This window comes from Fusarium keratoplasticum, chromosome 7, assembly GCF_025433545.1.
Source record: "Fusarium keratoplasticum isolate Fu6.1 chromosome 7, whole genome shotgun sequence".
In the NCBI taxonomy this organism is placed as follows: Eukaryota; Fungi; Ascomycota; class Sordariomycetes; order Hypocreales; family Nectriaceae; genus Fusarium; species Fusarium keratoplasticum.
Window position 1 is genome coordinate 585,452 of NC_070535.1, and position 21,260 is coordinate 606,711.

Here is a 21,260-nt window from a genome sequence, read left to right on the forward strand (position 1 = left end):
ATGCGTATTTCCATGCATGAATGAGCCGCGGAGTTCCGGACCTTGTGCCATCAACTTGATACACTCCCAGCATGTCGGACAAGCAACCCGATCCTCTGCTGATAAGAGACGAACTAGTCCAAAAATAGAACCAGATAAAGAAACACCAAAACGGAAATTCTGTACGTGATATCGCTAGCGTCTCATTACCCCGGCCCTGTCAAACAGATAGCGATAAGCACTTAGTTACGTATTGGAGATGGCGATGGAAATAATACCCACATCTTCCCCGGCTGGAGAAGCTTCAGTCTGGGCCAGTCGCAAGAGCTTTGACCTCGAGACAAGAGCAATTGAGCCAGGCAATCCTTGTTTGTTTGTTTCATCGAGACTTGAACTATGGCGCATAGTCAAGTTCAACAAGACGCAGCCTCTGATGGCGATAGTCATCTGAAGAAAACCACGGCTGAAGCTCATGATGCCGAGATTGAGAATGGCAGCATCGAGGACTCGTAAGTTTTGCTCCGTTCTACTATAAATGTGTTTCAACTAACACTGTTGATCAATACAAGGCCCTTTGACCAGGTCCAAGCTGTGGTCCCTCCCTTTGATGACCCAGAACTTCCCGTCAACACCTTTCGAGGCTGGTTCTTGGGTATTGTATCGACGTTGATCTTTTCTGGAATCCTGCAGTTCTTTCAACTCCACTCTCCACCCAGTATGTATCTTGAAACGCCGGGTTTCTACTGTGAATATCGTTACTAAGACCAAGTGCTTCGTAGTTTTCTTGTCGTCCAACCTCGTCATCATCATCACGTTGCCCGTCGGTCACTTCATGGCCCGCGTCCTTCCGAGCACCGTCGTCCGTCTCCCGTTCGGATGGGAGTTCAGTCTCAACCCGGGACCATTTAATCACAAGGAACACACCATCACAGCCATCATGACTTCCTTGGTGTCTGCCTTTGACAACGGTTCCCTCGCTAGCGATGTCTATGTCGCCTTCGACAAGTTCCTCGGCATCCCTATATCTCCGAGCTACCGGCTGCTGTTCCTGCTTTCGACGCAAGCTCTCAGTTTCGGTTTCGTTGGTTTATTCTACCGCTTCCTAGTTCAACCAGCCTTTTGCGTCTGGCCCGGTGCCTTGCCCACGTGCTCCATGATATACGGCTTTCACGATTCCAAATTCCAAAACGTCGTTGCTAACGGCTGGAAGATGCATCGAATGAAGTTCTTCTGGGTATTTACCGTGGCTGCTGCTACTTGGCAAGTTGTCCCGTCGTTTCTGTTTACTGCCCTGACAACTTTTGCCTGGATCACTTGGATCCGTCCCAACGATGTCACTCTCAACCAAGTCTTTGGCGCGACTACCGGCATGGATCTTCTGCCTCTGACATTGGACTGGAATCAGATCTCCGGATATCTGGGTACGCCTCTTGTTGTTCCATCATGGGCCATCCTGAACGTTCTTGGGGGTAGCGTCTTCTTCCTTTGGATTGTATCACCCGCTTTGCATTGGCAAAACGTGTGGTACGGCAGATTCTTCCCCTTCTCCTCGTCATCCACCTTTGACAATACTGGAGCTCCTTACAATACCTCTCGTGTCATGAACCCCGATTACAGCATCAATGACGAAGCGTATGCCGAATACTCACCAGTTTTCCTATCCACGACATCCGTACTCTCGTATGGCTTGGGATTTGCTTCGGTCACCTCGATTCTTGTTCATACGGCCCTGTACCATCGAGAAATGGTGTGGGGTGCTCTGAAGGCCACCATTTCGAAGAAAGACAACCATGAGGGGGAAGATATCCACGGCCGGCTCATGCGTGCTTACAAACCAGTGCCTATTTGGTGGTATGCTGGTGTCTTTGCAGCTCTGATTGGTATCAGCATGGCCTTCCTCTATGTTGAGAACACACAGCTTCCTTGGTGGGGACTCATCATCAGCATCTTGTTGAACATTGTGCTGCTGGTCCCGATTGGCTTGATGAAGGCCACCTGCAACATTACTGTCAACACGGGCGTCTTGGCTGCACTTATTGGAGGCTTCATCTGGCCAGGAAACATGATGAATAACGTTGTTTTCAAGGTGTTTACCCTCGTGTGCACATTTCAAGGTCTTGGATACATCCAATCTATGAAGATGGGCTACTACATGAAGATTGTACGTCTTATCGCTGATTCACATTTCACGTCTCCTCCCTCTCGGCTCTGCTGACACACTGCTATAGCCTCCTAGAATTACCTTCACCGCCCAAATACTCTCGATACTCATCTCGTGGCTGGTCCAAACAGGTGTCAACCTGTGGGCCATGGCCAACGTCGAAGGCATTTGCACTCCTGAAGCTGTTAATGACGTGAGTGAAGATTGCCCTTTTCTAGTCCCTAGCTAACAATGAAACAGTTCCGCTGTCCCTTGGCAAACGGATACGCAGCCAACGCCGTGTTCTGGGGACTGATTGGACCTACCAAGCTTTTCAAGTCGGGCTCTATGTACAACAGCATGCTCTGGTTCTTCTTGATCGGAGCTGTGTTGCCAGTCATTGTCTACTTGGCTGCTCGACGGTTCCCAAAGAACAAGCTCCTCCAGCATGTAAGTAACATCACCACACATTCCATGCGAGAAGCGAAACTAACAAGGTTTAGACTCATACTCCCGTCATCTTTGCGTCGACGTCATCCATCCCGCCCGCCACCGCTGCCAACTGCATCTCTTGGGGTCTTGTTGGACTCGCCTTCAACATGTTGATCAAGCGACGCTACCACGCCTGGTGGACCAAGTACAACTACCTTCTTTCCTCTTCACTGGACAGCGCTTTGGCTATAACCACGTTCCTCGTGTTCTTCTGCCTCACTTACCCGGGTGTGTCCCTCCGCTGGTGGGGAAACTCTGTTCAAGACACCACTGCAGATGGAATGGGTGTGCCTCTGGATACTGTTCCTATGGGAGAGATATTTGGACCATCTGAGTGGCTGTAGTGATTGCGAATATTGGAAAGCCGCATTGGAAGATTAATTATATCGCATTCAGTATCAATACATCTACGGTGATCATGAAACCGTCGTCAGCCGTCTGACTCTCCAAACCACCTACGCCAAGCCTACAAGTCCTGACTAACATTAACCACAATCTTTCCAGGAGAACGGCCCTCTCGTAGTTGTCGAAACGCTTCCGGAACGTCCTTCCAATCAAACTGGGCTGCAATCACCGGCTTCACCCTGCCTTCTGCCATCCACCGGCCAATGACCTGGAAAAACTCGGCCGAATTTTTCATGTTGACAAAGTAAAAGCGAGGAGTCCCAAACGGCCAGATCTGCTTCTTCATGGTAGATGCAATGCTCTTCAGTGACATGGACTCCCCAACACCAACTTGAACAAATGTTCCTCCAGCCTTGAGCATCAGATGGCTGTTGTCGTAAAGATCTGCCCGATTCCCCACGTTGTCGATCACAAGATCGTAGACAGCACCTTGCTGCTTCAGAAATTCGACAACATCGTTCTTGGTGTAGTCAATAACGTGGTCAGCGCCAAGGCGTCGGCACAGCTCCAGGTTTTTCGTTGAGCAGGTCGTTGTGACTTTGGCGCCCATGGCCTTGGCAAGCTGAATAGCCCATGTTCCAACACCACCGCTGCCTCCATTGATGAAGATGTTCGCAGCTGACGGTAGGGTGTCTGGCATCAGAGATTGGTACGCTGTGGTTGCCGCCGTTCCTACAGCTGCCCCATCGTCTGGATCAATGCCCTCTGGAAGCAGCGCGCAACAGGCCGTAGAGACAACGGTGTACTGTGCGAGTGCTCCCAGCTGTTTATGGGATGGAAAGCCCCCAAACACGAGCTGACCTTCTTCGAATCCGGTTATCGATGAATGTTTGGCGACGACACGTCCGCAGAAGTCGAGCCCAGGCGTTGCAGGGTTAGGAATCATCATCTTTCCAATGATGCCCGCTTCAGAAAGCTTGTAGTCGACTGGGTTGAGAGAAGCGGTGATGACTTTGATAAGCATTTCATCTTTGCGCAAAGAGGCTTGTGAAGGAACAGGCACTTGATCCGTAATTGTTAAGGAATCCTCCATCTTCTTGACGGGGCTTGAGAATTGCCATATTTGCATAGTAGTCGCCATTTCGCAGTTTATTCTGTCGAATTTGAATACCGGATACCAAGATGAGAGACTACGACTTTATAGGGACTTAGATATCCCGAGTCTGGAAGCTTTAAGTACTAGCGATGAAAGGTGGGGAAGCGGAGCGGACTTTGGGTCGGGGCAAATTACCCTCCGAGACGCATACGGCTCATCAAAGGCGAAGAATACCGTCGACCGGCGTTGATGCTAGAACCTTTCAAGTAATTTTCCCGACGATCTCCGCTATGGTTTGACAGCCCCTGACATGATAATGATCTGTCAATTAAAGCATATTGCCGTGGTTAAGCTTCCACGGTCCGTGCCAGGGGAATGGGCGCATCGCTACCTTGTCCACATATTGGAATTACGCATTTATCGGCCCAAGGGATCATTTAACCTTTATACATTGCAACCTAACGGGCCACAGATTTCGATCAATGATCTGACTACAGTTAAAACATCTTCAAATAGCAAACTGAGAGCCTTGGCATCGTTGGCCTCTTCGCTCAACGCTTTGTCTTGGCCATCTTGGAACTGAAGGGCCTTCATGAGATCCAAAACGCTGAGAGGATTCTTCTGGCCAAGATTCTCTAGCCCTTTCTTCTCCAAGGCACTGGTAGAGATGTGTCGCTGGACCCATTCTTCCCCGGCCTGCTGTTCAAGGATCTTGAACAATTGGTTCTGGCACGTGGTGAAGGATGAAGCGGCCAGGTACTGATCCCGAATTCAGACAGGATGAAGCGCTTGACATGGGCACAAACGGCGGCATCCCACTAGCAACATCCCAGGCAGAGATAAATATATACAGATTAAGACTTTATCGCATAACGCCTGAGCCTCGGCACCACCGAATCCGTCATCTGAGGAATCATGAATGAGACACCTCGCCATGTGTTATACGAGTATCCGCCATATTGAGAGCTCAACAACACAAACCCCGTTTGCTCCACTCATTAGAGTTGCGGAGCTTGTCTTGGAACTGACGAATAGTATTGTTCTCGTTCCGCGGGTTCACTAGGCCATGATTGGACAATTTGGACCTCCACATCGAAATTGGCTTCACTAAACCCATTTCAGCAACCTTGGCATTCAACCGACCCACTGGTGATGGTCTGCCCAAGTCCGCTTCACGTCTGATGTCGGCGACTTTTGCGGGTTTCGGGCCAAAATATTCCTCCGACCGGGTCATCGATGAGTTCAGATGCGCCAAGTGACCGCTAAAAATGAAAGTTTGTGGCTTGTCAAGGTGACGAAGAAGATCTGGATGTCATTCACCATCTTGTCTATGTAAACATGTGTGTACTCGATATTGCAACAGGCAAAGGGGGATTGGCAGTGCAGATAATCTCACGTTTTGTTGACTGGGTTGATAGAGAGTGGGGGTGATATGTGAAGTTATATTTGATTGATTAGTGTCTTTCTTTTTAAAAGTCCCAAGAATGTCTGCCTTCATCACGATGGAATTGAGCGCTCGACAATTAGGGCGAGAATGTCTACCGCTTGACCTCGACTCAAAAACCAGCTTTCCCATACTCTCACCACCACATGATATACTTCCTCCACTATCCAAGTATCAGCCAGTTTGTCAATAAACCCCTGAAGGTGGCCATACCATTTCGCTGACCAGTTTAGAAGTAAGCCAGCGGGCTCGTCGAGCTGGGAATCATGATCTGCTGCACATCCCAATGCTCCGTAATGCAGGTGCCATTCAGCCGGAAAACATCAACAATGGCCTTATCAGTTGTGTTGGGCTGAATACGGTGAACGTGAATAGCAACGTAGTCAAGATCAGAAATGACGCGGGTGACGTTGTTGATGAGGCCCGGAGTGGCAAAGATCTGGGTCATCCCCGCCTGGGCGACTGCTTTCCCAGAGGGCGCGAGGGGATTGTGCTGGATGTAGGGGTCGACAACGTAAGACAGGAGAGTGTCCAGATCCTTGTCGCCGTACGCTTAAGCCCAGATGGCAGTCGTTTTGCGTTGAAGGCGGAGCAAAGCCTCAGGAGACTTAGAGGTAAACTCTGGAAGCTCGGGAAGAACATTGCAGGCGAGAGAACAACAGGCCGTTTGGCCTAGAAAAGCCACGACTGCGGCAATGGGAGGCGACAAGAAACGCATGATGAGTATATGTGTCGATTTTGGAGACGTAGAGAACGAAAGAGAAGCTGGGCCTTGAATTCTAAAACTTGAAATCGGCTGCTATGGAGGGGACTACATACTCAGACTCTTTTCATGTCACAACCGTCTTCATCTTTACGACGCTCCGGCTTGGCAGAAGAAGGGCCGAAGAGGAGCAAGGCATATGGGGTCGGCGCTGACCATGGCCTTTTTGACCCACGGATCAATGTCTTGGAGAAGCAAGTCAGTGGACCAGGTGTGGAAACACGCCATATTTCGACGGCGGCTGTGGGTGGGCTTTAAACCCCGACCAGTCGACGCGGAGTTAAGGGGGTCGGTCGGTCCGCTGGCTGAACTTTGGGAGACAAACACAGATTGATTGAACTATACAGGCTGGGGAGTGAATGTGATTAGCTGCACATCCATGCCCTAACAAGGTCTGCGTCAGTTGACCAAATTCTTCGCGATGTGGCTATTCCCTCTGAATATACATGTCTAATATGACTAGGCGCGTTCATAGAAAGATTTGGACCGTTGGATTTGTAGAAGAAGGCGTAATAGACGCTCAAGATATGTGATTCTAAATGTTCTGTAAGACCAGAACACGATATAAAAAAAGATACCATAATACAGTAGAAGAATAAAAGTCGACGGCAATGTCAATCGCGGCACATACCGATCCGTTTTCAGCTCACAAGTCATGACTCGATGCACTCAAAGTCGTCGCTCTCAACGGTCTTCTTCCCTTTTGCCTTTCGCTTGAGCTGAGCCTTTTTCGGATACGGACAAAGCAAGCGGTTTTGATTCTCTCCGTCAACGTCAACATAGTGGTGCTCAAGAGTGTTTGGGACTGTCCCGTTCTCGACCCAGGCTCTAAGGGCGTCAAATGTGTTGCTGGGCTGACCTCCCGGGCCGCCGGAGCAGTGAAGGAGTCCTGGAACCTCAAACATTCGGTAGAAATCGTGAACTTTAGGTACCTTGCGGGAAACCTGATTGTAGTAGTGCTCTGTGTCTTTGACGGGAATGATCTGATCGCTCTGTACCAGTTAGTTCGGATGTGTTGGTGAAATGACGGGCTTCACTCACCATGCCGTGATAACCAAGGATTTTTCCTCCTGTCTTATGGAAAGCACTCAGATCAGGATCGCTCGTCCCAATGATGGAGTCATAACGCTGTATCGCGGAACGAAAGTAGGATTCGTATTCCTCGTGCGTCACGTTCGTATAAGACCAGTCGGGATCAGACTTGATGTAGTATTTCCACCAAACTTCGCCCAGTCCCACAGGCACGCCAGTGCATGTGCCATTCGAACATTCAGTCATGGCAAGGCCAATATCGTTGGTCAACGCCGTGGTAGATCCACTCAGCTGGCTACCGATATTGGGGCCGTACCAAAGGAACTTGCCGTCCTTAGTCCTTGGACCTGCCCATGTCGCCTTGGCTAGGATAGCGGCCTCCTTGGAGATTTTCATCTCCTTGCTGGTATCGGAACAGTTGAAAGATGTCCCAGCAACAGAAAGAGGGTCAAATCGACAAGAGGCTTCGTCAGCGATGATGCCATCCATGACGCCATCAAGTCCATCACAAGCCTTGACTGCGGCATCAGTAATGGCCTTGATCTCGCAAGGATACGGATAGTATTCCATGTCGTTCATGAGGAACTGCGCCCAGAAGGCAGACCCAAACAGCTGGTTCCAGTAAATGGCTGGGGCACTAGCATGGATGCCGTCGTAGGCATTGGGGAACCTCTGCGCAAGCATCATGCCCTGCCTGCCGCCCTGGGAGCAACCATTCCAGTATGAATACTCTGGTCCCTGGCCATAGAAGTGCTTGATCAACTGCTTTGCAATGATAGCCTAGTCATGTCAGTACGACTCAAAAAGAATTGCCAGCGCGCCTACCTGGTCATTGAGAGACACAGATCCGAGGTTGTTGAGGGCGTAGAGGTTTGGGTTACCCTCGCTGGTCAAGGCCCAACTGTCTGGCTCCATGTCTGGCTGCATCTTCAGTCCAGCATCCGTGGTGCTGGTAGCATAGCCTTCCCCGATAGCACCGCTCATGGCAGTGTAACTGGGCGGATATCGACCAGCTACCCAACCACCGCCGCCAACGGACTGGAGCCTGCCGTTGTAATTATCCAGAGGCAGCCATGTCTCGACGTGAATGGTGTCATTTTGGCCGGGGTGCGTGTAGGTTACTGTGATGTTGCAGAAGCTCACATTTTCAACCTTGACTGTCGGGTGGCCATAGTAGAGCATAGAGATGGCTGTCGTGTTGTAGCTTTCGACCAAGTTGACATCGAAGTTGAGGACATGGCCTCCAAAGAATTTGGGCGCCGCAAGTGCGCCAGGCGAGCAGAGGGAAGCCATAGTCATGCCTTGATGAATGAGATGGAATGCGATAGGGGAATGAAAACTGCTCGCTCCTGAAGGCATGAGATGCTTATATGGTACCTACCCGAAATAACATGACGCAGATCTATTTGAACTCTACACATGTTGTGGGTTACATGTTACGCATTAAATACTTTCCTTCAGGAGGCACGAGTATCCAGGCACATACGTCACCTCAAACCGTTGATAATACTCGTGACCTTTAACTACGGATACGCGTGTTCCCCAGAACCTGGAGAAATACAGGCTTCTGAAGCAGCACCCACTTTATTAAGAGGCGATTAGCTCGCGCCAAGACTCGTCCTTATTCCGCCATGCGGATCAGGCCCAATGCTTTACGCATGCCTTGGCGCTATAATTAGGGTCCAGTATTCGAAGTGCGGATACTCGTATTCACACCTCCTGAGTTTGTGGGCCTGAGCCGCGAAACATGGCTGAGCTCGGAGGTCAACAATGCTCATTTTAAACGGGCACGTTAGTTAGTAGTCTTTTTTTGCCTATAAGAAATTGCCCGCAACGTCGTTTGATGTCAAGCATCCCATGTTATTCACTCCTTTGTAGCCTTGAGTCGTTCATTTTCCTTTCCTTTGAGTCGTTCTTTTTGTTCCAAGGTCAGCCACCAGCTTTGCGTTCCCCAAAGCGTACTTCAGCAGTCCTAAAAATGACAACCCTTGAGCCTTATAAAGGCAACTACTACCTTTGGAAATATCTACCCTCTCTCGAGGGCGCAGCTATTTCTGCTGCCTTGTTTAGTATCGCCACCATAGCCCATACGTTGCGGCTCTTCAAGAACCGAAGCTGGTTTGCCATACCATTTCCCATCGGCGGAATAAGTGCGTATTCCTAGGACACATCTTTGCTGATAGACGGCTGACAATAGTCTCAAAGTGGAGGCTATCGGGTTTGCTACCCGGGGTGTTGCAAGGAAGAAAACTGGCCAACTGATGCCCTATGTCATCCAGAATACCCTTATTCTTCTGGCCCCCGTCTTCTTCGCAGCCTCGATTTACATGACGCTTGGCCGACTCATCCGCATGACCAATGGCGAGCGTCACTCCGTCATCAGTCTTAAGTGGCTCACCAAAATCTTTGTTACTGGCGATGTCCTCTCGCTTCTGGTTCAGGGAGGCGGAGCCGGTATGATGGTTATGGATGACTTTGCGAAGATGGCAGAGAAAATTGTAATAGGAGGGTTGTTGATTCAGATCATCATCTTTGGGCTGTTCATCATCACGGTCACCATGTTTCATATTCGAATGCATGGAGATCCGGTCAGCAAGCACGCCTTGGCTGGTGGGTTTGAGTGGGAGCCTACGATTTGGATGCTCTCCATCGTCAGTGTGCTCATCATGGGTCGTTCAATCTTTCGAGTGGCAGAATTCGTCATGGGCAATGACGGATATCTTCTTTCTCATGAATGGCCTCTCTACCTCTTTGACGCACTGCCGATGTTTGCAGTTATGGCCGTGTTTTGGCATTGGTGGCCACTGACGTCTTCACATCGATCGAGTTGGACATCGCTCAGGAGTCTCAATAACCAAAGTCATACTAGACTTTAAGATTTAGACCAAATGGGGCATAGGAATTATTATTTCTTTTAGCAAAGCGTTAGACATCCCTCTTCTCACACGCTTCAAGCATTCATCCATGGAGACAATGATTGTATTTGACAAATAAAGGCGGCTAAGGAACCAACCGCTCGCCATAATAGCAACGATCCATCGGGAAAATAGTTATCAACGAATGGATGGGCTGCACTCTGGGAGGAAACTCTTAGAGCGCGCCGCGATATGCTCTTATCTTCTTGAAGATCTCTTTTATATCCAGGCACCCCTCTTGGATGCGAATGCAGGACGGAGAAGAAGCTATAAGTTCATTCAAGGATGAGTGCAAACTTACATTCGTCACAGCCCTCATCGAGCTGGCGATCCCGACTTGCCAGTGGGTTTCCTCTCCCGCTGCTTCGTCTAGTACGGCGTGATAGAACAGCCTCCATGGAACATAATAGACCACTATGCCAATGACAAAAGTAGAAGATACCAACAGGTACCGAGGCAGCTTGGGTCATATATGCCGCTTCACAGCTTCCGACCATCCAAGCGCTCCAATAAGAATTCCAGGCCTATCGTCGCCTCCCAAAGCTGACTATTACCACCCCACTTCTCCAAGCTTGCGTTGTAATATTCTGAAGATATAATAGCTCAAGGATTTGCTTCACTTCCCCTAAGAGCCTTCAGTCAACCCTTCAATGTATCGCCCTTAGGTAGCCATCTCCTTACTTTCAGATGGACCAAGAAGAACCCTGATGTTTCCCTGCTTGACAAGCCCTCCAAAGATCATGAAGCAATTAGAATTCCATCCCGCGTCGTTGTTCATGATCTTTAGCTCAGAAATCAACTTATTTGCTAGGAGGTATTTTTATGCTTTATTATTTTCGTGTCAGATCCTCTTGAACAGCTCAGAGCTTTGAAGGGATGACCTGAGAAACTTGTCGCTTTATGACACTTTCCCACCGGCCCTTTCTTTTTCTGTGACGTAGATCATCCTCATGCAGCCGAGACGGTTAAAGACCTGCGTTTTGGCGTCAATGATGTGAAGGCGAAGAAATTAAGACGCTATTTGCTCTTGTACAGACTCAGCAGCTTTGGGCCAGTCGCTAGAATTTGAGATTTTAACCTACCAGGTGTTGGTCAAGTTGCTAAGGACTCATCAGGCAAAGAAGGCGAACTCCGACGGCCCTGGTCTAGCGTGGTAGCTCCGGTGAGATTCATTTTCCCGCCGTATGCAACAGGTGGTGGTGCGTAGCGCAAATAGCTACCAACTCGGAGACAGAGAATTTTGGCCTTCATCAAAGCAAAAATTGGATATCCCAATCGCACATCTGCATCAGGGCTTTATTGAATACGAAGCTGTGGTGTGGACCGGCCACCCTGGTCACAAATGGCCATCACGAGGTAGGAACTCGGCTAGCTGGAACTTTCAAGCTAGCTACAGAGGAAGCATTTTTTTCAGTCACTGAATTTGTGATCGAGACCATTGAAACTCTACCCCTACCCTATTGTCCCAATCACCCAACGTTGCGATGCCTTGTTATCCCATGTGACTTTGACATCACAGCCACATAGTCTTGGACAGATGATATAATATCCAAACACCAGGGCAGTTGGGCGGAAGCTATATCAACGACTCAAGCCGAGATCAGCATGAAATAGAGTGAAAAATAACACATCCTGTTGAAATTGCAACAGTGCAGCACTCGTCGTGGCTGGGGCTTTTGCTTGACATCTCTACAGGCCATAATGGTAACAGCACAACCGGCTCATAGCGCTAAAATTAAACTCGGTGTACGAGCACCCTGTTGATCATGTGAGGGCAGGGATTCTTACCAGGAACGGTATAAGCGAATCAGAATCTCAACGCTTGGCCGAAACCTCATACGACTCATTACGCTTTGGCCTCGGCAGTACTTGGCAGATTGATTTCCCAACCGCGATAAATCAGTCGCAGGGGCTTACCATTGGTGGAACATCTCAGCATCATGTTAATGCGGCGTCACAGGCGTCAGTGATGAGGCAATCAGTGATTGATGACAACCGAGGCCTGTCAATAATATATAGCCTCTCACAGCCGCCTACATATGTACCGTTTCAGCCTACCTGGTACGTAGTGTTTGCTCTAACTTTTGTCAATGAAACTATATCCAAAGCCAAGAATCGGCCCTTCTAGTGCAACCAGAACTCCAGTGACCCAGCTCTGTTATCTTGCTCGTGTGGGTATTTTTCCAAATATTTGGCATCACTTGCAGTTCGTATCTTCACTCGCTCCAGTCCCCAGTCCCCAATACCTCAAGGGGCTGCTTCCTGTTCTCGGGGCCCGCGGGCCCGATCGGCCGTAAGAGATTGGCCCCATAAGGCGCTGTTCGGTTCCCGCGGACATACATGCCACACGCAAGAGGATCCACGAATCAGGGTGGCCAGCACCGGGGTCCTCAGCCACAAAGATCGTATGAAGAAATGAATACTGCTGCCTTGCTAGGCTGAATAGTGTCTTCAAAGTGCCATGATTCCTGTAGGCATGCTCATCTTCAAAGCAGATGAATAACGACAAGGCGAGCGCGAGCTACACAATGTAGCCGATGTTTGTTTTGTTTGATTAGACAGGGCAGAAACTTGGCCATTGTCACAGCCTCCTCTGTAGTCGCCTAGGAATGTCATATCCAGGGCTATGGGGGCCCTTCTGGCGCTTCAGTCATCGGCCCGAATTACAGACAAATATGCACGAACTTTTAGATATTTGCACACAGCTGCGTTATATAGTTAGTCTAGCTTGAAATTGACCAAACTCAAAAGCGACAACCATACGCTTGAGGAGTCTGTTTAATACGATGACCCCCGTTCCTTAGCCGGTGTCGCCGAAAGCCCTTGCAAGTAGATCCTGCTGTGCATAGATTAGGATACCGATGGGACTAGCAGAATATAGGCGACCATTAGCGTAATCCTTTCGTTAAGTATTTATTTAGAATTTCGTATTCATTATGGGACCATTTTACAGAACTAATTCATATTCTGAACAGGAATCTTGGCGCCTCGCTCTAGAGTATATAAGCCCTCGTTCTTCCCCCTTTTCTGCTCTGGGTTTCACTCCTTGTCTACTCCATCCTCAGACACTGGGTTCAATTTAACCTTCTCGTTCAACCCCCAACTGACGGCATCTTCACCGTTTACCCCTCATCCGAAGCCGAGGCCAGGATGCATTTCATGCACTTTCTCTCCTTGGCCCTCGCAGGCGCGATGGCATCCCCGGCCCCTGTGGACGCAGGGCACGCAAACCTGCACAAGCGAGCTCAAGAGCGAAACCACGACTCTATTCAACCTATTGCATCGAACTGGGCTCAGGATTCTGTCGGCCGAGCCTTGAAACAGTACCAACCTTCACTGCTTTCTGTTGAAGGCTGCTGGGCATTCCCCGCCGTCGACCAGGAGGGAAACTGGAGCGGTGGTCTGGAACCGTCGGGCGGCAAGACCGGCGGCTGCTCCCGCAGCACGGGACAGACCTATGCCCGTGGTGCCTGGCATAGAGAAAAGTTTGGAATGATGTACTGCTGGTACTTCCCGAAGGACCAGACTGATTCCCCGGTCCCCAGGGGACACCGCCATGACTGGGAATGCGCCATTGTCTGGATCAGCAACCCTGACCGGCCTCAGCTTCAAGGAATATCGACTTCGGCGCACGGTGGCTGGAAGAGATGGGACAAGGTTAACCCCTGGAATGTCCGCGGCGATGCCTTCAAAGTCAAGTACTTCCAGGACATCAAGGTTGTCGGAACCCACTCTCTTGATATTACTGGGGATGATGGCGGCGGTTTTGCCCCTCTCATTCAGTATGAACTGCTGCCTGCTGCTGCCCGGAACTCTTTGAACACTGTCAACTGGGAGTCCGCCACCTTCATGATGAAGGATCCTCTTTTCCGCAAGAACCTTGAGGCTGCGTACCCTTTTGCCAAGAACGGCCCTTGTAAGCAGTGCTAAGCTTGTTTCTGGGCGAGGGCTAGGAAGGGGATGAGGTGTGAGGGAATGAGATATTAGGGGGTGGGTAATGGGACTATCGTCAGTGTTAGTCATAGGATAACAAACCATTACCCAGGTGCTACGATTTAATCATGGTCTCTGTATGTGGAAATGCTAGGGCTGCTGGGTTTGATACTATTTCCGTAGCCTATGAGTGCCTGCTCACGACTCATTGGAGAAAATAGGCCGATACCAACACGGCACAGCTCTGTCAGTCGTGGTTGAGGCCGAGCAATTTTCCAAGTAACAAAGCTGAGGGACGAGCAATGGCAGCGGGTAGTGATAGAGTTGAAACAGGAAAGAGTCGTCTCGGCACAATTGATATATCAATTTTTGCAGTTGCGACAGCCAGTCCGTGATTTCCGGGTGCTTGACTCTGGCATAGCGTTGGAGGAGATGAGGTTCTGATGACGTAAAGGGAGAAGAGGTTTGTCGAGAGAAGAGGTGGTGGGATCGCCCGAGTCAGTGTGATTAGTAATGGAAGAAAGGTTTACATGGGAAATTCTAATGACAAAGATTGACATATAGACTAGACGCGCCAAAGCCACAGAGGGAAGCTATCTAATAGTACCATATCCGCCCAATCTCTCCCGCCTGATGAATATTAACATAATAAAAGAACTCCCTGAAACCTCTACTTCTGAGGAGAATAGTTCAGTCCCACGTCATCTGAGCTGCTAGAAAGCCCAGCATCAAGTTGGCTCGCAAACCTCCAAGCAAAGATGACGGTAACAATCCACATCAGCAAAGCGTCAAAGACGTACAATGTCCACTCGTGAGAGAGAGCATAGCCTGTGTATCCCTGGGCATACTCTACGACTCGAAAGATGGATCGGATCATGATAAGAATGCTCACGCCGTAAAGCATGTACAGAGTCGACTCCCACGGGACAAGGCTTCCAATCGACGCTGCTGTGGGGGCGCGCTTCATTCTCCTGTGAAAGACGACAGCCACAACACAAAACAGTCCGAAAGCGATGATCTGGATCATAAGGCCAATAATGACGATCCTCCCAGCCCACTTGGCGACGCCTTGGTTCTGGATGACCGACATGCCGCCGCCGCCGCCTTGAACCATAAAGGACAAGACGTCGCCGAAGACAAAGATCTTTGTCAGCTTAGACGGCTTGATCATGGAGTGTCTTTCGGCTCGTACGCTCCTGATGATTCTACCGAGGGTCATGTAGATGCTCGCGGCGAAGAGGGCTGGGGCGACCAAGATGAACATGTTTTGGACGCAGAAGGGCATGAGCTTCCCGGTCTTGTTGCGGGCGCCTGCGCGAACACCATATCCAACCATTTCCACTACCATCAGTTAATATCGACACTTGGTGGATAGAGGATCTCGGCTAAACTTACTGAAGCATCCCACAGCAAAGACGATGCAAAAATAGGCACGTGTCTTCCAAATCTTCCAAGATGTGTAGAGGAATGAGCCCAAGAAGAGCAGGAGAAAGATGGCTGCTGCTGCCACGCTGGGGACGTATCGCCAAAGGTAGATGCCGCCTTTCGTAGGCTCGACCCCGGGAACGGGTTCCAAAAGACCTTCGGTAGACATCGTAGGATCGGTCCGGTTCGGGTGCTCGACTCTTGTAGTTGGATATTGTCGAGGGCTGGCAATGACTAGAGGCTGACAAGGGGAGGCGGGTGTTTGTCGTAGTCTTTCGGTGAGGGAAGAAGGTATGGAGTTTGTGAAGAAAATCGAGCCAGAGAAACAAGCGAGAAGGTTATTGTTCGATCTGCGAGGAGATGGCGGTGGTGGTGTTGAATGACTACCAAATCAAAGGCCTGTGGAAGAAAGAAGTAGGATATATAGAGGCTGAAGATGAAAGATCTATGTCCCAACTTAATCTGAGGACGCGTAAACACATTCTGCGCGACTCTCGAAGCCCCTGATAATCCTCCTCATGCTGCGCAATCCTACTGCTTTTGCATGTTGAGGGAATACGAATACCAGTATCCGTATTCATACAAAACGCGCCCACCAATCATACCCCAGTCTAGTCAGTGCCAAGGTCACCAACTAGACTAAATGTGGAATAACTCAGGGTGATCTAAGCTAGTGCACGTGCCAAGGGCCTCGGCTGGGGCGATAAATACGAGTATTCCCCTTCATCTTTGATCTTGCTTGATCTTGATGCCCTCCTCGTATTTTTCCTTCTCCATTGCCGTGCCTCTTTCTTTCCTCGTTCGCCCAACTATTACTACATCGGTCGACTGCCATGGTTCGTCAGAAAAAGAAAGCCGCTGATAGGTCCGCGTCAGTCAAGCCCCGTCGGGCGCATCGCAAGTCTCGCAATGGCTGCACAGTCTGCAAGCAAAGACACATGAAGTGTGACGAATCCCGACCGATCTGTCTGAACTGCAAAATATCGAATCGCCAATGCGCCTATAACCCTACTGGCTTGTCGCCACTCCCGGCAGAAGCAAGTCCCGATACACATACGTCTCCGGCCAGCTGCGAACCTGCGTATGGGACCCCTAACGCCGACACCCCTGGTCTCATTCCCCCGACTCTTCTCTCAGCTATCACCCCAACATCGAACCCTTCTAGTGACAGATCCTTTGAGGGCATTACAAGCACTTTCAATGCTTCATTGGAAAGGACCGACTTGTTTACTCTCGACCACCTAGCTCTCCTACACCATATCGAAACAGGCTTTCCCGACATGTCGGTGGGCGACTCTTTTGGCCACACCCTTGTCAACGACATCATGGAATACGCCTTGACATCTCCATACCTCATGAACCAAATCCTTGCCATCGGGGCTCTCCACCTCAGCAAAATCGATCCGACCCAAGTAAAGCATCTTCAACAAGCCACGGCGCTCCAGACTAGAGCGGTAGCATTATTCAATGAGGCACAAGAAGAAATCTCAGAAGCAACATGTGTGCCTATGTTTCTCTTTTCATCCCTGCTTGGGGTCCATGTCCTCTGCGATACCCTCCAAGGTCCCCGTGAGCACCTAGGTGCCGTCCTCGACAGGTTTGTAAGATACCTATCTATACAACGAGGTGTCCGAGCGGTGACAGGACAGTCATGGAGTATGATCAAGAAATCTGGAATCGGAGACTTTCTACAACGCTTCGAGGACGCCATCCCGCCTGGGAGCGACTCAACGGGCGAGACAGAGCCCCTGTCAAGGATGATTGACGAGTCTGGTCTTGGTTCAGCATCTGCTGATGCATATCGGAAAACCATATCCATGCTGCAACAAGCGTTTTCTATTCATCACAAGTTACGGCAGCGAGGTCGGCGTTTCGATGCTGCGCTCATATTTTGCGTCACGTTGAACGAAGAGTACATTGATCTTCTGAGTCAGCGCCAGCCTGAAGCGCTCGTTATTATGGCATTTTACGCAGTTCTGCTGCATTGGAACAGAGACGCCTGGGTCCTTGGCGATGGCGGAGAGTACTTGATCAAAGCCATCGCAGCTCATTTGGGGGCACATTGGGCATCTTGGCTGCATTGGCCAGTTTTAGTTTTAGAAAACTCTTCAGGTTTAGATACTTAGGTAGCTATCAGACACCCCTTCCAATAAATAGACCACGCACCCTTTCATGGTTTTGTCTCCTGTTTCGTCTTGCACTTGTTGGTCAATGTTCAACATGCGTTCCACAGTCTTGCTTTCGTTGGCTATTTGCCCCCTAGGCGTCGACTCTAGTGCTGCGAGTGTATGCCGGCCACCTAATTCAGGTGAGTGCTGAGCCGCCTGCTACAGGTATAGCTGCAACATGGGATTGTGCTTGGCCACTGACTACACACAGGGGTTCTTTATCCAATTTAATCTTGATACCAGTACATAGTTTGCTTTTTTTATCTTTATCGGTTACTTGTCCATCAACCTTATCTTTGCAGTTGTAGTTAATAGACGGCTAGAGTCCTGTGTGCACTTCAAGTCATGTCTATCTCCGCCTTGTGATTGAGCAAGCCGCTATGGCGTTAGATTCAGTACGTTCACTCCTCCGGATTGTAGACTCTAGTATATCTTCGAAGTGCCTGGCCTCCAGAGAAAGTCCAATGATCAACTCTCAGTTTCATACATAAATTCGTAGACCGCCAATATCTTATCAACATAGCCCACTATATCATAGTAAGTTCTATTGCAAGTCTCCCCGACTTGAAACGAGCCCCTAGCTCTTTTCCGATCAGAACCACAGCAGTAATTGCTCTGTCGTACTGTCTGGCAGGGGCTAACGATCGAAGGCGTCACGAGGGCTAATAAACGAAACCTAGAATTCGCCATGTTAGCTACCCTATGGCAATGGGACCGAAGTAGCCATGAAAATATGACTACTCTATATTAAGGTCATGCGTGGAATACAATAGATTCCTATGCCAAAAGCAAAAGCGAGAGATATTGTTTAATTGGTACGGAGGCAATGAAGTCATATATGCTACTCAACATCATACCTATGATCGTATCATATAGAATCCCTCAAGTTATTTACGCCTAATATTGGTATCTTGTTTTTTGCTTCGCGGAGTCCACGCGGGCTCGTGAGCGACTACATATACTACAAGGGTTGGCCCGCCAGGTGATGATGGTACGACGGGTCTATTCAAGAAAACACACACACATCCTCGCCACTTCACTGCCTAACAGCGATAAACGCCTTTAATCCCAAGCTGGCCATGCCGACAATCTTTAGCCAGTGATCAGTCACCAATCACGCCTTGAGAAGTCCAGAAGAACAAGGAGCAGTGGAATAGGACCATAACCTGCAGCGATAGCACTCCCAAGAACGAAGGCTTCCGTCCTGACGATCAAGTGTCTTGGCACGCCTGAGTCCCGCTAGTGGCTTGGATCATCTTACTAATGATCCTTTAACAATGACCCAAGTGGCTAAAAGGCTTTACAGGACCTTGGCCCCTGCTGCCTCGATACCCATCCACGCGTTGAACCGGAATCGCCTTCCTACAAGACCCGTATTACAGAGTGCATTTACGCCCCAGTCAGTTTCTACACCGACGGCATAACTCATCAAGAACTTTTCCCTGGGTAAGGATTCGAGTTATTTTCCTACCCGTGGTCGCATATCGTATCTCGGGTCTTCAGACAGTTACATCGTTTGTCCATGCGGCAGCCCATGTGTCTACCCCGACAACGAAAAGCCGCCAATCTTTAGTCGACCGACCAGTAGCAAATTTAAACATTCTTAAGCTACAGATGTGCAAATACACTTGATTGGAAGGCAGCAGAGAAAAAACGGGGGATGAAACCGGGTGATTGTGGGTGTGCGCGGACTCCGCGGAGTTGGACAAGACACCAAACCCGAGTGGTTATAATTGCAGAGTCTCGGGCTCCATGGCATTCCGAGAATCCGATTGGGGCCAAGAGAATCAGACAAGACTTTGGAGTAAATCCATTATCAGGGCCTACGTATATGTACAAGATGTTGCTCCGTCGCCATCTTTTACGTTCCCATAATCATGTCGACTACCATGTTACGCCAGGCATGCCTTGGAGGACAGAGAGCTGCTCCCACCGCCTCTTTTATGTTGGCGCGTACTGTCAGCACAAGCTCCAAGAAGCCTCCAAGAGTTGAGTTGGCGCTTCAATCCGAAAATCGGAAGCCATCGTCAATCGCCGAGTACGCAGTGTAAGTCTTGTTCCAATCCACCTCGACGCAGCAGACAAGGACCTCTTGCCAACACAAACCCTTGAACAGAGCCAGCCTCGACGTTGTCGCAAATTGGGCCAGACAGGGCTCCCTCTGGCCCATGACATTCGGCCTAGCCTGCTGCGCAGTCGAGATGATGCAGATCGCCGGCCCACGATACGACCAGGACCGCTTCGGCTTCATGTTCCGGGCATCTCCGCGTCACGCCGACGTTATGATAGTAGCCGGGACGGTGACCAACAAGATGGCGCCGGCCCTGCGGCAGGTGTACGACCAGATGGCTGACCCTCGGTGGGTTATCAGCATGGGCAGCTGTGCCAACGGGGGCGGGTATTATCATTACAGCTATTCTGTTGTTCGGGGGGTTGATAGGATTGTCCCTGTTGATGTTTACGTGCCTGGATGTCCTCCAACTTGCGAGGCCTTGATATATGGAATGTTTCAACTGCAGAGGAAGATTCGCCGGACCAAGACGTCTAGGATGTGGTATCGGAAGTAGAGCATAGCCAGCACTCATTCACTCATGACACCCACATTCTCAAGGACCCAAATGTAACATAGACTCAAAATATTCAGAGTACAGTACACCTGTTGGTCATAAGACAGTGAGCATTGATGTCTCCTTCGTCATCCTAGGTCCCTAGTCAGCCACCACTCCACCAACTGCCCCTGTCGACTAGTCTCGCTCGCATAGAAACCGCGTTCTCGTATACGAAGCCGCGCATTCACCACCAAAATGTGACCCGTATCCGCGCTCCGAACCCGCTATACTCTCAGCGAACGCGACGCTTGTCAACTACATCCATAGAGTCGGAATGGGTTGCCTATGTTGATAATGAAATTTGTCTCTAAATTGCATGTGAAAATTCAGGTAAATAAATTCAAGAAATTATCCCTTCTTTCCACGTTCATCATCTTCATCAATACCTCGATTATTATGTTCAAGGTTCTCACAGCTCGTCTACGTCCCCGAAGCCATCTCCCCTTCGCCTCGATGGACTCACTGTTCTGCTCGTTGGAGCATCTACGGGTATCGGACTCGAGGCGGCCAAGAAACTGGCTACAAAGGGGCCAGCCAAGTTGATCGTCACCGCTCGAGATAATAAAATAAAAAGGGTTCGTACCTGAGAGCCTGTTGGGTCTTATATTTTAACACAAGATGCTAGCAAAACATCCAAGACCAAGGCTCTCATCGAGGAGCATCTGACGGCTACTTCTACCCCCCCAATCATCTACACCGACCATCATCCCTCTCGTTGTGGAATTGACATCTCCAAAGTCCATGTATGCCTTTGCTCACGATCTCGCGCAAGCAACCAACCATCTCGACCACGCCATCCTCAGCGCCGGGGAGAGATGTGGACTGACGATGCCATCTCCAAGGATGCGCGCCCCTTTATCGCGCCTGATGAGCTGAAGCAGTTGGGCGACCATGCATGGGAGGAGATTAAGGGGTTTGC

At 49.8% G+C, this 21,260-nt stretch overlaps 8 protein-coding genes across 8 annotated transcripts; 4 read left to right on the forward strand and 4 right to left on the reverse strand.

Annotated features, from left to right (window-relative positions):
* Positions 1-375: 375 nt before the first annotated feature.
* NCS57_00932500 (uncharacterized protein) lies at positions 376-2,955 on the forward strand (the record flags this gene model as incomplete). The annotated part of the gene is made up of 6 exons (XM_053059103.1): positions 376-488; positions 549-694; positions 759-2,140; positions 2,208-2,333; positions 2,381-2,569; positions 2,623-2,955. The coding sequence occupies 6 exons, from the start codon at positions 376-378 to the stop codon at positions 2,953-2,955; spliced, it is 2,289 nt and encodes a 762-aa protein (XP_052911174.1).
* Positions 2,956-3,077: 122 nt separating this feature from the next.
* Positions 3,078-4,097, reverse strand: NCS57_00932600 (PKS-ER domain-containing protein; the record flags this gene model as incomplete). The annotated part of the gene is made up of 1 exon (XM_053059104.1): positions 3,078-4,097. The coding sequence occupies one exon, from the start codon at positions 4,095-4,097 to the stop codon at positions 3,078-3,080; it is 1,020 nt and encodes a 339-aa protein (XP_052911175.1).
* A 1,628-nt stretch (positions 4,098-5,725) lies between these two features.
* NCS57_00932700 (uncharacterized protein) lies at positions 5,726-6,138 on the reverse strand (the record flags this gene model as incomplete). Its single annotated transcript, XM_053059105.1, has 2 exons — positions 5,726-6,048; positions 6,117-6,138. 2 exons carry the CDS (start codon positions 6,136-6,138, stop codon positions 5,726-5,728), a joined length of 345 nt encoding a protein of 114 aa, XP_052911176.1.
* A 774-nt stretch (positions 6,139-6,912) lies between these two features.
* NCS57_00932800 (Carboxylic ester hydrolase) lies at positions 6,913-8,590 on the reverse strand (the record flags this gene model as incomplete). The annotated part of the gene is made up of 3 exons (XM_053059106.1): positions 6,913-7,251; positions 7,301-8,071; positions 8,117-8,590. The coding sequence occupies 3 exons, from the start codon at positions 8,588-8,590 to the stop codon at positions 6,913-6,915; spliced, it is 1,584 nt and encodes a 527-aa protein (XP_052911177.1).
* Positions 8,591-9,269: 679 nt separating this feature from the next.
* On the forward strand, positions 9,270-10,167 carry NCS57_00932900 (uncharacterized protein; the record flags this gene model as incomplete). Its single annotated transcript, XM_053059107.1, has 2 exons — positions 9,270-9,441; positions 9,497-10,167. 2 exons carry the CDS (start codon positions 9,270-9,272, stop codon positions 10,165-10,167), a joined length of 843 nt encoding a protein of 280 aa, XP_052911178.1.
* Positions 10,168-13,398: 3,231 nt separating this feature from the next.
* On the forward strand, positions 13,399-14,136 carry NCS57_00933000 (NPP1 domain protein; the record flags this gene model as incomplete). Its single annotated transcript, XM_053059108.1, has 1 exon — positions 13,399-14,136. One exon carries the CDS (start codon positions 13,399-13,401, stop codon positions 14,134-14,136), a length of 738 nt encoding a protein of 245 aa, XP_052911179.1.
* Positions 14,137-14,809: 673 nt separating this feature from the next.
* NCS57_00933100 (uncharacterized protein) lies at positions 14,810-15,733 on the reverse strand (the record flags this gene model as incomplete). The annotated part of the gene is made up of 2 exons (XM_053059109.1): positions 14,810-15,480; positions 15,535-15,733. 2 exons carry the CDS (start codon positions 15,731-15,733, stop codon positions 14,810-14,812), a joined length of 870 nt encoding a protein of 289 aa, XP_052911180.1.
* A 3,876-nt stretch (positions 15,734-19,609) lies between these two features.
* NCS57_00933200 (NADH-ubiquinone oxidoreductase 19.3 kDa subunit, mitochondrial) lies at positions 19,610-20,299 on the forward strand (the record flags this gene model as incomplete). Its single annotated transcript, XM_053059110.1, has 2 exons — positions 19,610-19,779; positions 19,849-20,299. The coding sequence occupies 2 exons, from the start codon at positions 19,610-19,612 to the stop codon at positions 20,297-20,299; spliced, it is 621 nt and encodes a 206-aa protein (XP_052911181.1).
* Between the last annotated feature and the right edge of the window lie 961 nt (positions 20,300-21,260).